The sequence below is a fragment of the Pelecanus crispus genome, chromosome 1, assembly GCF_030463565.1.
Source record: "Pelecanus crispus isolate bPelCri1 chromosome 1, bPelCri1.pri, whole genome shotgun sequence".
Taxonomy (NCBI): Eukaryota; Metazoa; Chordata; class Aves; order Pelecaniformes; family Pelecanidae; genus Pelecanus; species Pelecanus crispus.
In genome coordinates this window covers 194449786-194462857 of record NC_134643.1, presented here as the reverse complement: position 1 = coordinate 194462857, position 13072 = coordinate 194449786, and the positions used below count along the sequence as shown (strand labels likewise).

At 42.5% G+C, this 13072-nt stretch overlaps 1 protein-coding gene across 3 annotated transcripts in view; it reads left to right on the top strand.

Moving 5' to 3' along the window:
- The first annotated feature begins 1723 nt into the window (after nt 1-1723).
- Nucleotides 1724-13072, top strand: part of LCP1 (lymphocyte cytosolic protein 1) — a 35705-nt gene continuing 24356 nt past the window's right edge. For all 3 annotated transcript variants that reach the window (XR_012831062.1, XM_075710802.1, XM_075710815.1), the window contains exons 1-2: nt 1724-1924; nt 12377-12467. Coding sequence is in view for 2 of the 3 variants with exons in the window: in XM_075710802.1 (XP_075566917.1) it covers nt 12401-12467 (67 nt within the window). In the remaining variant the exon portion in view is untranslated. The remainder of the gene's footprint in view (nt 1925-12376; nt 12468-13072) is intronic.

Below are 13072 nucleotides of genomic sequence, written 5' to 3'. Positions count from 1 at the left end.
AAAGGGTTGTTCTTGACCTGTTCAGCTGTGGCTCAGGGGCAGGGTCTGTTTATAATTATAGTCCTCCCTCTGTGAGTGATTGGACATGGTGCATGTTAATTTATGGTACTTAATTTGTAGATGATCATCTTAGCTGTTTCCTAATGTCTTTGGTTGCAACTGGAGGAACACCCCTCTCTAACTGTTAAGGATTTTAAGAGTGCTTAGCAAACATCTCTGATAAGAAAACACCCACCCCTAGTTTTCCTGTGCAAGATGTTAGATTTAAGGCATGCATCCATTTGGTTCCCTCTTCCCTATCTCAGAAAAGGTATTGCAGCATTCAAGGAGATGTTGTGGAGAGCAACAGAAATAATTAAGGGTTTGAAAAAAGTCTGTAAGAAAAAAGTTGGGGCAAACCATCAGGCTGGTGTTAAATATCCCAGAAAACAGAGAAGAGGAGCCGTGGCACACTCTATCAAATAATGAAATACCATAGGGGAGGTATTTTTCTAGTAGAAGGAAGTAATCAAAAATGCCTGGAACATGTTTCAATGTAATTCTGAGTACAGCAAATGTACATGTGCTTCAAGGATGGATGGGAATTTGTTCATGAGAAGGTTTTCCTGAAGCTCTCTACATCAGCATGTTGCTGATGGTCCAGCTGGTCTGATGACTTGTGAATGACAGCTTCTTCATTAAAGCCATTCATTTTGCTTATTTTTTCAGCTGCCTGTTTTCAGAGGCAAAAGTCAGAACAGAAGGTGTTAAAAAAGCTGAAGGATGATTCTTCAGCCTGTGGAAAGTGGTGGGGATTTTGCTGCTAAGGCAGGGCATTTCTTAAAATCCCAACAGGGTTGATGAATCACTTTTATCTACTGATGTTGTCTTTTCAGTTCTGTTAAGGCTTCCGCAATGCTGCGTCACCAGGGTTGAAAGACAGCTAATATTTGCATCCATCAAGCACCTTTATGCTTGACCCTCAGCATAGCTGGGAAACGTGTCCTTCAAATCGGTGTCAGTTGTGAGGTGACGTGAGGAGCCCTGTGTCCTGTTTGAGCCTCTCCTGTACAAGAAAGGCTTTGACAAACTGTAGAGAGCCACCAGGATGGTCATCAGCTGGAGCACACGAGGTCTGAGAAGAGGTGGAGAGGGCTGGACGTTTTCAGTCTGGAGAGGAGAGGAGTGAGAGGGACCTTTTTGGTGTCTACACCTACCTAATCAGAACTTACAGAGAAGATGGAGCCAGCCTTTTGTCAGAGGTGCGCACTGAGAATAAAAAGGTCACAAGTTTCATCAAGGGAAATTCCAACCACACGCAAGGAAAAAAATTTTCACAGCGAGGACAGTCAAACGTTGGCAGAGATTGCCCAGAGATGCTGAGGAGTCTCCATCCCTGGAGACAGCGCCCTGAGCACCCCAGCCTGACTTTGCAGCCAGCCCTGCGGTGAGCGCGGGGCAGGACTGCAGACCTTGTTGCTCTGCGAGTCTAAAATGTGGCTGCTTTTAATTGCCAAAGACAGGTGTTTGGTGTGTGCATGCGTGCACGCATGTGCTTAGCAAGAGGGAACGGAACTGAAGAGGGCTAAAACTGAAGCGGAAGCTTCAGTGGACCTATTGTAGGAGTAACGAGGTAAAAAACGAGACCAGAGAAGGGTAGATTTCCTTATAAAGACAAAATCTATTTCACTATGACGTTTTGTCACCAGTCACTTCCCTCTCTGGGCTCTGTCTTGGGCTTGCAGTCTTGGGCTTGACTAGTTGCTCTACAGAAAAGGAAGATTTTCCTAGTCACACAGCAACCTGTTTCGACATACTACTTCGCAGTTCCCCAACCTACAAAAAGTTGGCTTTTTTTTTTTAAAGAAGTTCTCCCCTTTCCATTGGACTTGCAGCTGTTGAGCAGTTGCTCCGGCAGTTTGGACCCACCGCTTGAGCCCCGGAGGTAAGATCACAGCACCTGCTGTTTTTTTAGCAAGCTCCCCTCGTTGCACGTACGAGCAGTTTAACTGCACAGGAAATTGTGGTCACCATGAAAAAGCAGTGCAGGTCTTGTATTAGCGTGAAGCATTTTCCAATTGTCTTGTGTGTGGTGTTTCTACTGACCTTCAGGAAAGTGTTTGATGGATTTAGTTGGGCAGAGAGGTCTTTGACTGAGTAGAGTGGTAGTCTTTGAATTTGCATTTGCTGGCATTTCATTAGTTTGGTAGGGTGTGATAAAGTACGAAGCCATTAGTTAGATTGCAGAGTGAATCCCTGTAAAAAGGTAATTCTAATTCCAGTGATGAAAAGCACTGATTCATAAAGCTAATGTATTTTGGCCCATAGTGTTTACAATACACTCTGTTGCCTGTTAGGACATTGATACTAGGCTTTTATAAATGCAATTTTACTCTCCAGAGAATAAATCAAACTGATTCATGAGGGACCCTGATTATAGTAGGGACTTCTGCTTTAAAAATGGTGATATGTGGTGGTCCTAACATTATATTTGCCTTTTAAGATCTTGACTGTTGAAGGTGGTCAGGCTTGTCCCTTGTCTTCTTTGGGATTTCAGCTCAGGCTGTAGATGAACTGTGACTTGCAAAGGTCTACAGGCATTTTAGGTGGTAGTATTGTGAACAGGAGTTTTTGGGCTTAACTTTTTGCTCGCTAAGAGCATTAGACTTGCTGTTTTTGTCAGGCAGTGGTTTCCTCTGCATGTGCATTTGGTCTGAACGCCGTCTGTACAACTGACCCTTAAGCCTATGAGTAACTTGACTTTTCAAGCAAATGGGACCTCAGGTCTTTGTTAGTGTAGCCAAAGTCACAGACAGCATTGGCCGCTGACCTCTCACTGCTGCAGATGTCAAGTGAAGATGATCTCTAGCAAATGGCAGGCAAGATTGTGCCATCAGAAATGCCAGATGGGTGCTCAGCAGATGGCTGTTTGATTATCTTGACAAAAGTAGATCACCCCCTGAAACCTCTCATGTAGAGAAACTCCAGCATGATTCACCTTCATCCCCTCTCGCTTGTCAGGCATGAGTGGTTTGCCCTCCCAAGATGGGGCCACGGGGTCTGCAGGGGGTCCGGGATGGGGCTGGGCAAACTCTCCTGAGCGGACAGGAGATGTGGAAACCCCCTCCATGGCGGGAAACTCCATCGGGGAGGGATGCTAGAGCCAGGAGGGACTGGGAAGTACCTGCCTGCCTGCTGGTAACAAGAGTGGGGATTTCTGCTTCAATCCTGACCATGAGGTCCAGATTTACTTAGCTCAGAAGCTGAAGACCATGCAATAGGTCAAAAAAAGGTATTACATTACCGGTTTTGAATCTGCTTCTTTAATTGAAATCAAGTAAGGATTTGGACTGAAAACTGTTATGGTTATAAAATGTTTGAGATCCTATATGAAACTCATTGTACTTAAACAAGTCTAGTGGTGTTGCTTCTCTCTCCCTGCTCACAGACATACCATGCACTTCATCGTGCTGTATTGTGCTACCAATTTTTTTTTATCCTGTTTCCTTCTGATTTCAGTCATGAGCAGCGTAAAACGCAGCTGTGTAGCATGGAGCAGAGCTACCTTGATAGAAATCCTACAGTAAAAGTCATCACCATATATTTTTTCTAAAGTATGAAAGAACTTTAGAAAGAGGTTGAGTAAACGGGAAGGAGGGAGATGGGGGAGATCAGGAGAGTACAGTGCATTCAGAAATGTAAGCTCATTTTCGTACTCTTAGCCCTTTCATGCAAAACAACAGACTCCAGTGAAATGCTGATGCAAAACGTGAAATATTTATCAAAATGAAAAATATTTATGAAAAAAACTGAAACAACATTTAGGATACAGAAACCAGCTGTGCTGCAAGATGGAGTTGGGGGCTCTGCACAGGTCTCTCTGTGCATCTTTGCAGTTATAAAAGGGGAAAGATGTAGGACAGTTAATAAATCGCCGCCCCGAGGTGAGGCTAGCGGGGTGTCCCAGACACGGAGGCAGTGCCCACAAGGAAGAGGGTGGCACGCTGCCACAAGGGGTGCCTGGCAGTGGGGGCTCAGGGTCCACACCATAAGGCCAAATTATTCTTCAGAGGAAAGGGGCACAAGAGGACTGTGCCTCCTGGTGCTCCAGTTCTTGCTTTGGTTCTGCATTGCACACTCAAGAGACTCTACAGCTCCCAGCATGGCACCAGCGCAGGAGGGGGTCCTCAGCAGCAGGACAGCCCGTAAAGAGGGCTGTGTTCAGATGTGCTTTCCATTCTGTGGTCTGGCTTTGTGGGTGGAAGGGCCTGATCACTCACTTGCTAAGCCCCTGTGAATCCCTGCTGAAATCAGTGAGGAGTCCTGCAAAACTGAGGACAGAATACAGCTTTCAGCATGCGAGCAACAGCAACGGATTCATAAATCCGGGTGGAATCAGTCAAATGCAAATATATATTTGTATCTAAAAATAATATATCCACCTCTTTTTTACAGCTGGAACATGTTTTTAGTATTTTCCATGCACAGAGGAACTGTTTTCCTGCTAATAAGCTGGAAACACAGGCCATGTTCTCCTTTTCTTGTATCAGATACCGGGCTTTCACAGGACATTTGGGATTGAGTCAGTACTTCGTGACTTGACCTTCTGTCACTGGGCTGCAGTATGATGACTACCTCACAGGAATAGGAAGAGAGGCTTTTATCTGTCTGTCCCAGGGTTTTGTGTCCCATCCTCCACCTTGGTCGTGATGGGTCAGAGGTGGGGTAACTCCTTGTACGCGTATCCAAAGCAGCCCCTGTAGATGCTCTCCTCTTCCCCCACCTTAGTTAGCAGAGGTGGAACTGGGTGGGGCAGGGCTTTTCTTGCCAAATAGGACATCTGCTGAATGACTGAAGATGTTTGCCAATTTGGCTTGGTTGAAAAACAGCTTTGGCCAAAAAAAAAAAAAAAAAAAAAAAAAAAAGAAGAAAAGAAATCACTGGAAAGCATTTGAGAATCAAAATGTTCCTTTTTCTATGGAAAAAAGTTTTCACTTAAAAGCTAGCTAGCTTGTGTTAGTAAAGGGATAGAAAACACAAGTGACCCAACAAAAAACAGTGTAATGGATCAATTTTTTCTTTTTTTAAAAAAATGCTATAGACTTTGAAAAAGAATATGCACATATATGCTGTCTCCCTGGTAGGGTGTATCTGACAGATAAAAGACACATAAGGAGAGTATTTATGGGTTCACAGCTCTGCTTCTTCAATGTCTCAATTTCCTTGAAGGATTAGCCCTCCCTGCCACTGAGAGGTATATTGGAGAGAGATCTCCATTTGTCTACAAGCTTTGTGGATTTTCCCTTCCTAAGCCCTGTTGACTCGTATTTGATTTAAGACTCAGGCATCGCATTGACAAATAAGGTCCTTTATAAAATGGAACATTAAGAAAATAACTCATGGGCATCACCATGTTGCTTTCTGAACAGCAATAAATGTCTTTTCTCTGTGTTTCTTCAAATTGTACACAAAATAAAATATGTGAAGTGCAACAGCTTAACAGTTTCAGTGCCTGCATACAGGGTGAGATTTTGCTGTTGCGGGCACCAGTCTCTTAAAATGCCTTTAAGGCAAAGAGTGTAATTTTTTGTGGGCTAAACTGTGAATCTTTATCATGTACCAGGGAGGAACTATTTGCCATAACTTCAGAAAGACACCTCTTTGTATTTTGTATGCTGATTTAAGCAGCAAGATCCCACCCAGATTGAAGGTACTGTAATATCCAAGTTACACATTGCTAATAGAGCCAAGTATGTTTCTGTCTACTTTAGGATTTAAAATTTAACTCAGCACCTTTGAGGAAATTAGAAAAAGCTCTTATCCTTGTGTGTATCTATAGCTATTTAAGTAGGGAAATAGTCATACACTAAGTGCACGGCTTGAAAAATGAACTTTTGTCCTGGTTTTGGCTGGGATAGCATTAATTTTCTTCCTGGTAAGTGGTATAGTGCTGTGTTTTGGATTTAGTATGAGAATAATGTTGATAACACACTGGTGTTTTAGTTGTTGCTAAGTAGCGCTTACACTAAATCAATGACTTTTCAGCTTCTCATGCTCTACCAACTGAGAAGGCCGGAGGTGCATGAGAAGCTGGGAGGGGGCACAGCCAGGACAGCTGACCCAAACTGGCCAAAGGGCTATTCCATACCATATGACATCATGCTCAGTATAGAAACTGGGGGAAAGCTGGCCAGGGGGCCACTGCTTGGAGACTGGCTGAGCATCAGTCGGTGGGTGGTGAGCAATTGCATAGTGCATCACTTGCTTTGTATATTCTATTATTATTATTATTATTATTATTATTATTATTACATTTTATTTCAATTATTAACCTGTTCTTATCTCAACCCACGAGTTTTCTCACTTTTACTCTTCCGACTCTCTTCGCCAACCCACCAGGGCAGGGAGAGTGGCCAGCGGCTGTGTGGTGCTCAGTTGCTGGCTGGGGTTAAACTACAACAACTTTTTTTAATGAACCTCCTCACCTGTTCAAAGATGCTGTAATTCTTCATCCTTCTTCAATGATTTTCAAAGTTGTTGTGCAAGAAATGAATTTGATGACACTTGGTTCAATACCTGATGTTATTTGCTGATGCTGTCAGTCATGGTGAGTAGCTGGCTAGCTGAATAACTCACCAGCGAGGAAGAGACATATGGATTCTAGTTTTTATCTTACATCATTAGCAGAAGAAAAACTATCACAAAAAAATGTCCATGCAATCTGCCTGGAAGCTGTGATGCCAAACAAGAATAAAGGACATGGATGGGACTGTTTTCTTGTCTAAGATGGCTGGATACCCTAGAGCCATCACTGCAAATTATCGCTGCTCCAAACTGGCAGTGAGGCTGGGAAATTTAGTGTTAACGCCACTGTCCTACTTTGCTGTGGGTGCACTATGGATCACCTGGCTAGTGCAGGGATACAAGCACATTATTTTGATCAGAGCTGCAAGAATAACACCACATAATAATGAATATAAGAGAGAGAAGCACGATAATAGCAAATATGCTGAGCATATGAAGTTTAACTGGGAGATAAACTATTCTGGATTATGCAGAATATGTTTGGCTGATTGCCAACAAGATGGCTTTGCCTGTTGCATTTTAGTTGAAGGTCATTTTTGCTGATGAAACTTTAAAATCGAGGAACTTCTAGGCCACAACTGTTGTGGTTATAGCATTGATTCTTCTTTCAACATAAGAGCCACTGAATAATTTCTCTTTTTCTTACCCCTTAGTGAGAACAAAAATGACAAAAACTTGTGTCCAGAAGGAAAATACTTATCAGACCCTAACTCATAAATCATCTCCTTTCTTGTCTCCTCCTTAGCCCTTCCATACTGTACAAAATAAGCTGAGACACATAATTTGAATAGAAATGCATATGGACATATGGACTTGTGTGTGCGACCTTATGAGAGAAAGGTAGAGGGAAATATTTCTGGGGAGGAATATCCTATCAGGGATATTCTGATGAGTAACCAGGAATGAGGAGGGCCCCAAAGGTGCAAGAAGTATGAGACAAAGATCAAATATGCTCAAGTTCCTCCCTTTTCGCTTATATTTTTCTGGCCTGCAAGACGGTTCAGCTCTATCACAAGACTTTTTGCACAATTCTGGGGCCACTCCTCTTATTCCTGCCTGCTGGCGGCACTGTCCAGGGTGGGCCGTGCATTGGGGGAGGACTGCTGGTGGTGCCTCTTGGAAATCAGCTGGGAAAGAAAGGCTAATGCAGGAAAGAGCTGGGGAAGTATTCCCCAACCCTTAACATGTGGAAATTGAATTTGTGGATGAGACAAGAAAGAGAAAAGAAAGGGAACTGGAGCTGTGAGCTCTGATAAAGTAAAAGGTAGAGCTTTGTGTGCGGAGGGGGACACAGTCTTATGCTGTCCCACACAGTTCTAACAGCTGTATTTTGCAACAGCAAATGTCTGTTGTTTCATCACTTCCAGAAAAAATAAACAAGTTTAACGAGAAGATGGCAGAAGAAATAGGGAAGTTTATATGACAGGCAACACATGTGCAATCTTTTATCTGATCACCCTCCAACAGCTTAAAGGGGTTATCGTATTATTAACAAAGTACTAGTACATTAACAAAATAAAGTCCTGGTGGCAGAAAGTGAGTAAATATTAGTAATTTATACAACTTTCTTGACATCAAATTCACAGTTAAGTCATTCCTGATGACTTAAATGTGTGTTTGTGAAATGTAATGTTGCCTCATGAAATTTGCTTTTTTGCTTTGGGGAAAGGTGCAACTTTATGTCTAGCTGTAAAGTATGGTTTCACGTCTTCAAGGTTTTCATTGCCTTGCCTGCAGTAAAGCTTAAACACCAAAGAAGTGGAGGAAAATACAAAACAAGGTAACCATTTAATACAAGTCATGGAAACCTTTCGGTTTTAATGGCTTTGCCATTTATTATTTATATTGCACGGTGGGTGCACACTTTGCCAAGTAATACATAACCAGGCAGCTTCTCAGACTACAGCTTCAAAATCGAAAGAGATTGAAAGAACATCAATATCGTTGTGTTTCAATTTAGCAGTAATGTTCAGGTTTGAGATTATTTTACTTCTTCCTTTATATTCCAGACTGAAAATAGTTTGTTATTAGATCTCTTCAAACATCAGTGTGCTAGTAGGTTCTTCTAAGGATAAGGTTAAATAAAACGAGGCTTTACAGCATGGCTGTAATGTATTGGTTTGGAAACAACAGCAGGAAAGGGAATGCTTCGTAGAGGCTCTTTGAATATCAGTTTGTTACGATTCTCAGCAGCTTAGGTGAGACCATTTTCTCTTTTTTACATTAACTTGTAACTCCACAGTCTTCTGGGGAAGAAGCAGTGTATTTGCACAATTTTATTTTTGCTTTTGCAATAGTGGGTTTATGCTGTTTGGCAAGCAAGAACGAAGGGTCACGTCGAGGCAATGTGTAATCCAGATGTCCTGATGCCATCCAAAGCTCAGTCCGTCTCAAGGAGTGTTTTATTTTCCTTCTGAATTTTTATTACCTTCCATTTCTTTCTTTTTGGCAGTTCCACTGTCTCTCTTGCTCTGACCCATGGAGTTGTCTTCCCCTCCTCAGCGTCCTGCCTCCACATCTGAGCATGTGCTGACTTTCATCTTGTTCTCTCTAAGGAACTTCGGTTCTTTCACTGATCTTTGGTCACACCAGGTTCATGATCCTTCCTCCCAGCTGCTGCTGACCTTCAAAATCTCATTTCTGCTGATAGCTAAGCTTTTGTTTGCATTTGTCCCTTCTCAAACTCTCCTTCCTTTTGCCATGCCCCACTCCTGCCCAGCTTTCCCCTTTGCTTCTTGCCATACATCTCTCTGCTCAAAGCCATTGCCTGGTTCTCATCAGCTGATTTGCCCTTTGCTCCTCCCTCAGCTCCTCAACAGCTATTCCCTTCAAAGAAGCTCTTCGAACTTGTTCATATTGCCACATATTCTCCTTTGCTGTTATACATATATATTGCTGCATTTTTTTCTCTGCATATGTCTTGTCATACTGATTTTACAAACGGTTTGGAGCAGAGCAGTACACTGTATACTTACAATGCCTTGTGGATTATCAGTAACTGAATTATTCACCTACGGCTGTTGGATGCCCTCTTGATGGGATGCCTGAGGTTTTTTCACTTTGCATTGAGGATGGTGAAGTGCTGGAAGTGTTTGACCCCTAGAAGCAAATGACTCTGCTCTTGGTTGATAAAACCAGAAGGAAAATATTGCGTCTGACCTCCCACAGCATTACCCAGAAGCATTTTACATTTCTGTGTGCCTAAATATCATCATTTACTTTTAATGATCTAAGCAAAATAGGCAGTTTATATACCAAAAAGTAGCTTTTAAAAAGTGGAATTGCTCCTTTTTGCTGTGTGTTGCTAAAGCATTGGACTTTTACTCTCTTGATTTCCCTATGTTTTCTGTTACTACTTGAACAATTTCAGAAATGACAGTGATTTTTAATTGTGAATAACTTCGAAGCCTTTAATCTGAAAATTCTGGGTTTGATTATTTGCGTGTAAACTTAAAGGCTTTTGCACACTTCGCAGAGGGCTTCTGGGTGCAGCTGACAGGCTGAAATCGAGAGATACCAAGGGACAGAAAATGCAGAAGAAAGTCAGTTGTGTGTTAGAGCAGGCAGTGACTAACTCCGTCGCCTGGGTACAACTACTCCTCGGGTGATCAAGGACCAGTTCTCGCGCTCAGTGCAGAGATTCATCTGATTTCTTGGCTAAGCATAGGCACCTTTACAATATTGACCTAAAAGAGATGTCAGAAGGGTTCATTACAGCAAAAACCTTCATCCTATTGTGTATTATTAGTATACATGTAAACGTATGTAGCATTAATGGGATTCTCTGTATTTAACGGATCAGTTAGTTACCGATCAGAGGCCACAACTTCTCAAGCAATCAAGAAAAGTCCAGTTTATGTTGGTGATAATTTCTCGAGGTTATAAAACTCTTTGCAAAAGTAATGTCATAGGCAACAACCTGTGGCGTTTCTTGTCTGTTAAGCTCTATAACAGTCTTAATGCTCTTAAACGTTGTGTTGCAAATTATATTGCTTGATGAAATGACTGGACTGGAAAGGATGATCTTGCAGTGGAATATGGATTTTCTTGCTGATGGTGTAAGATTTTCATGCATCCAGGTGCATTTTAGGTAATCCACATGTTGCAAAAACACACAGCATGCAACAGAAAAAGATTGGTAGTGAGGAATTAGAGGTAGGAAAGATACCAGGATTAAGGAGGAAGACTGGATCTAATTTTACCCTAGTATACATAACCCATATCGCTAGTGGATCACAGGGATTTTTACAGGTAATCCTTGAAAGTATGGTGGTTAGAACCACTTTTAATAATTATATTAGTATTTCAGTAGCAATCACCAGCTCTGTTGTGCTGAAAACTGCACATGGGTTCTTGTGCCCCAAGAGCGGCTGCATTATGGATTATTCTGCGTTTCTCTACTTACGAAGGTTAGAGTGAGAGAACAGGTTTCTCTCTGGCAGCTGTCCTCACCCTAAAATCACAGTGATGAGGCAGATAAAGGGTGCATGATAGTACAGGGAGATAGCACACAAAAAGCCAACCATGTGAGATTGCCTTTGGGCTATTTCAAAGCCATGTCCATAATGGTTCTCAGAGATGCAAGGAATCAATGCATGAGTTCAGGAGAGCATTAAAGCTGAAGCCCAGATAGGCTGTACACAACTCTGTGTCTTTGTAGAGAGCTAGAGCAAATCTGTAATTTTTTAAATTACCCCAGTATATCTTTCTGCAAAGTTTGGAACCCAAGACTCCAGGATGTAATGTTGGCTTTAGTGTGGGAATGAGGTATTTCTGATTTTTTTTCCCGCATTTGAACACTGTAGCTACAGCAACCACTTTCCAGGATCAACTCAGGTTTCCATTCCATTCTATTTAAATAGTTGCTTGGTTAATTAATACTTAAAGAGACATAGGACACTAGAGTCATTCTCACAAATATAGAATAATAGATAGTCTTTCTCCTGAACAGTTTCCTCATGAATAGATCCAAGGGACAGTAGGTGCATGAAAAAGCAGTGGTACAATGTGCATCTTCTGGCAATGTGTTAAATTATGTGACAAACGGAAGTAACCTTTCTCTGGTTATTAAGAAAGGTGTGTAGAAAGGGAAAGTCTAATCCTTCCTCCTGGTTTGTATCTTTGATGAGAGGATAGGCAGGAAAACTCTTTCCAGCCACCCATTCCTAAAGTGCCACCCAACCTCAAGCACTAACTTAGGTACCTTGGGGGGCAAGTCCCTAAACTCTCTCCATAGCCAGGAAGAGAAGTAGCCCTCTGGGGAGCCCGACCTGGTGCTCTGAACACCTTGTGAAAGAGCTTCCCTCCATCCATCCACCCGCTAAGGGTGACCAGCCTCCTCATTAGGTACCCAAAGGTAGGCGGTGCAAATATCCCCCGGGGCTCGGGCTCCAACCCAGAGCCCAGGGAGCAGACAGGGCTGCTGCTTCTGTGCCAGCGCTGCTGAAGAAGCACGTGGTGAATTGTGTTTCCAAAGGGGGAATAACAAGAACCAGCACAATTTTGTCCACTTTCTTCTCCATGAGAAGCAAAAGTTAGCAGAGGTAAGATTTCATTCCAATTAAATTAGTATAAGTAAAACTGTTGGGATTTTGAGCAGGGCCTGAAAAAACAACAGGAGGGACATGGATCTGTATCTCATGTACGCTGGATTTTACCCCTTCACTTGATTTCAGAATGCAGAGAGGAACTGGGTTTTTAGCTATGGGGAACTGCTCCGAGATTTTGAAAATCCAAGTGAAAACCCCTCTTTTTCATCACGATTACAAACCCAAAAAGGCACCAAATAAAAACAAGTGCTTTCTTCTTGCAGACCTGCCGCTCAGAGAAATAAGAAATGGCGTCGACAGCGCACTTCTCGGAGGAGGAGATGGCAGAGCTACGAGAGGCTTTCAGCAAAGTCGGTTAGTACAGCAAACAGGAAAGATGCTGCAGAAGTGTGAAGCCGTAGTAGGGTCTTTTCTCATGTACTGCACAGCCGTGAGGAGACAGAGCTTACTCCAGTGCTGATCTGCTGTGTCACAGAAACCACAGAAAGTCCTTTTCCTGCCCCTGCAGACCTCCTAGATGAAACCACATCAGCGTGCTGCAGAGCAATGGCCTCTTACCAGAGAGAGATGGCAGGGCACTGAGCAGCAGGGTTTATGAAATAATCTCCAAAGCTGTAGAGAAAAGCATGTTGGAAATACTCTCAGGTGTTTTCCTAAGAATATTGTTTATTCCTGGAAAATTATTTGGAAGGCAAAAAGGTTTTATTTTAATGTAAACTAAGTACTCCCTCTGGGGAGGAAGAGCCTGGAGAGGACAAATGTGGAAATGGCTACAAAATTTGTAATGCCTTTACCTTTCAAGCCCTATATATTTTTAAAGTGTGTGTTTGCTTTCCAAGCCTTTAAAGGTCTCATCTGATTTGTCTCCTTTAAAGTCATGCCAATCCATCACTGTCTACCCAAATTCTAAGAAAAATCCTTCTGTTTCTCACAGCTCACTTAACTTTTATTAGCAGATC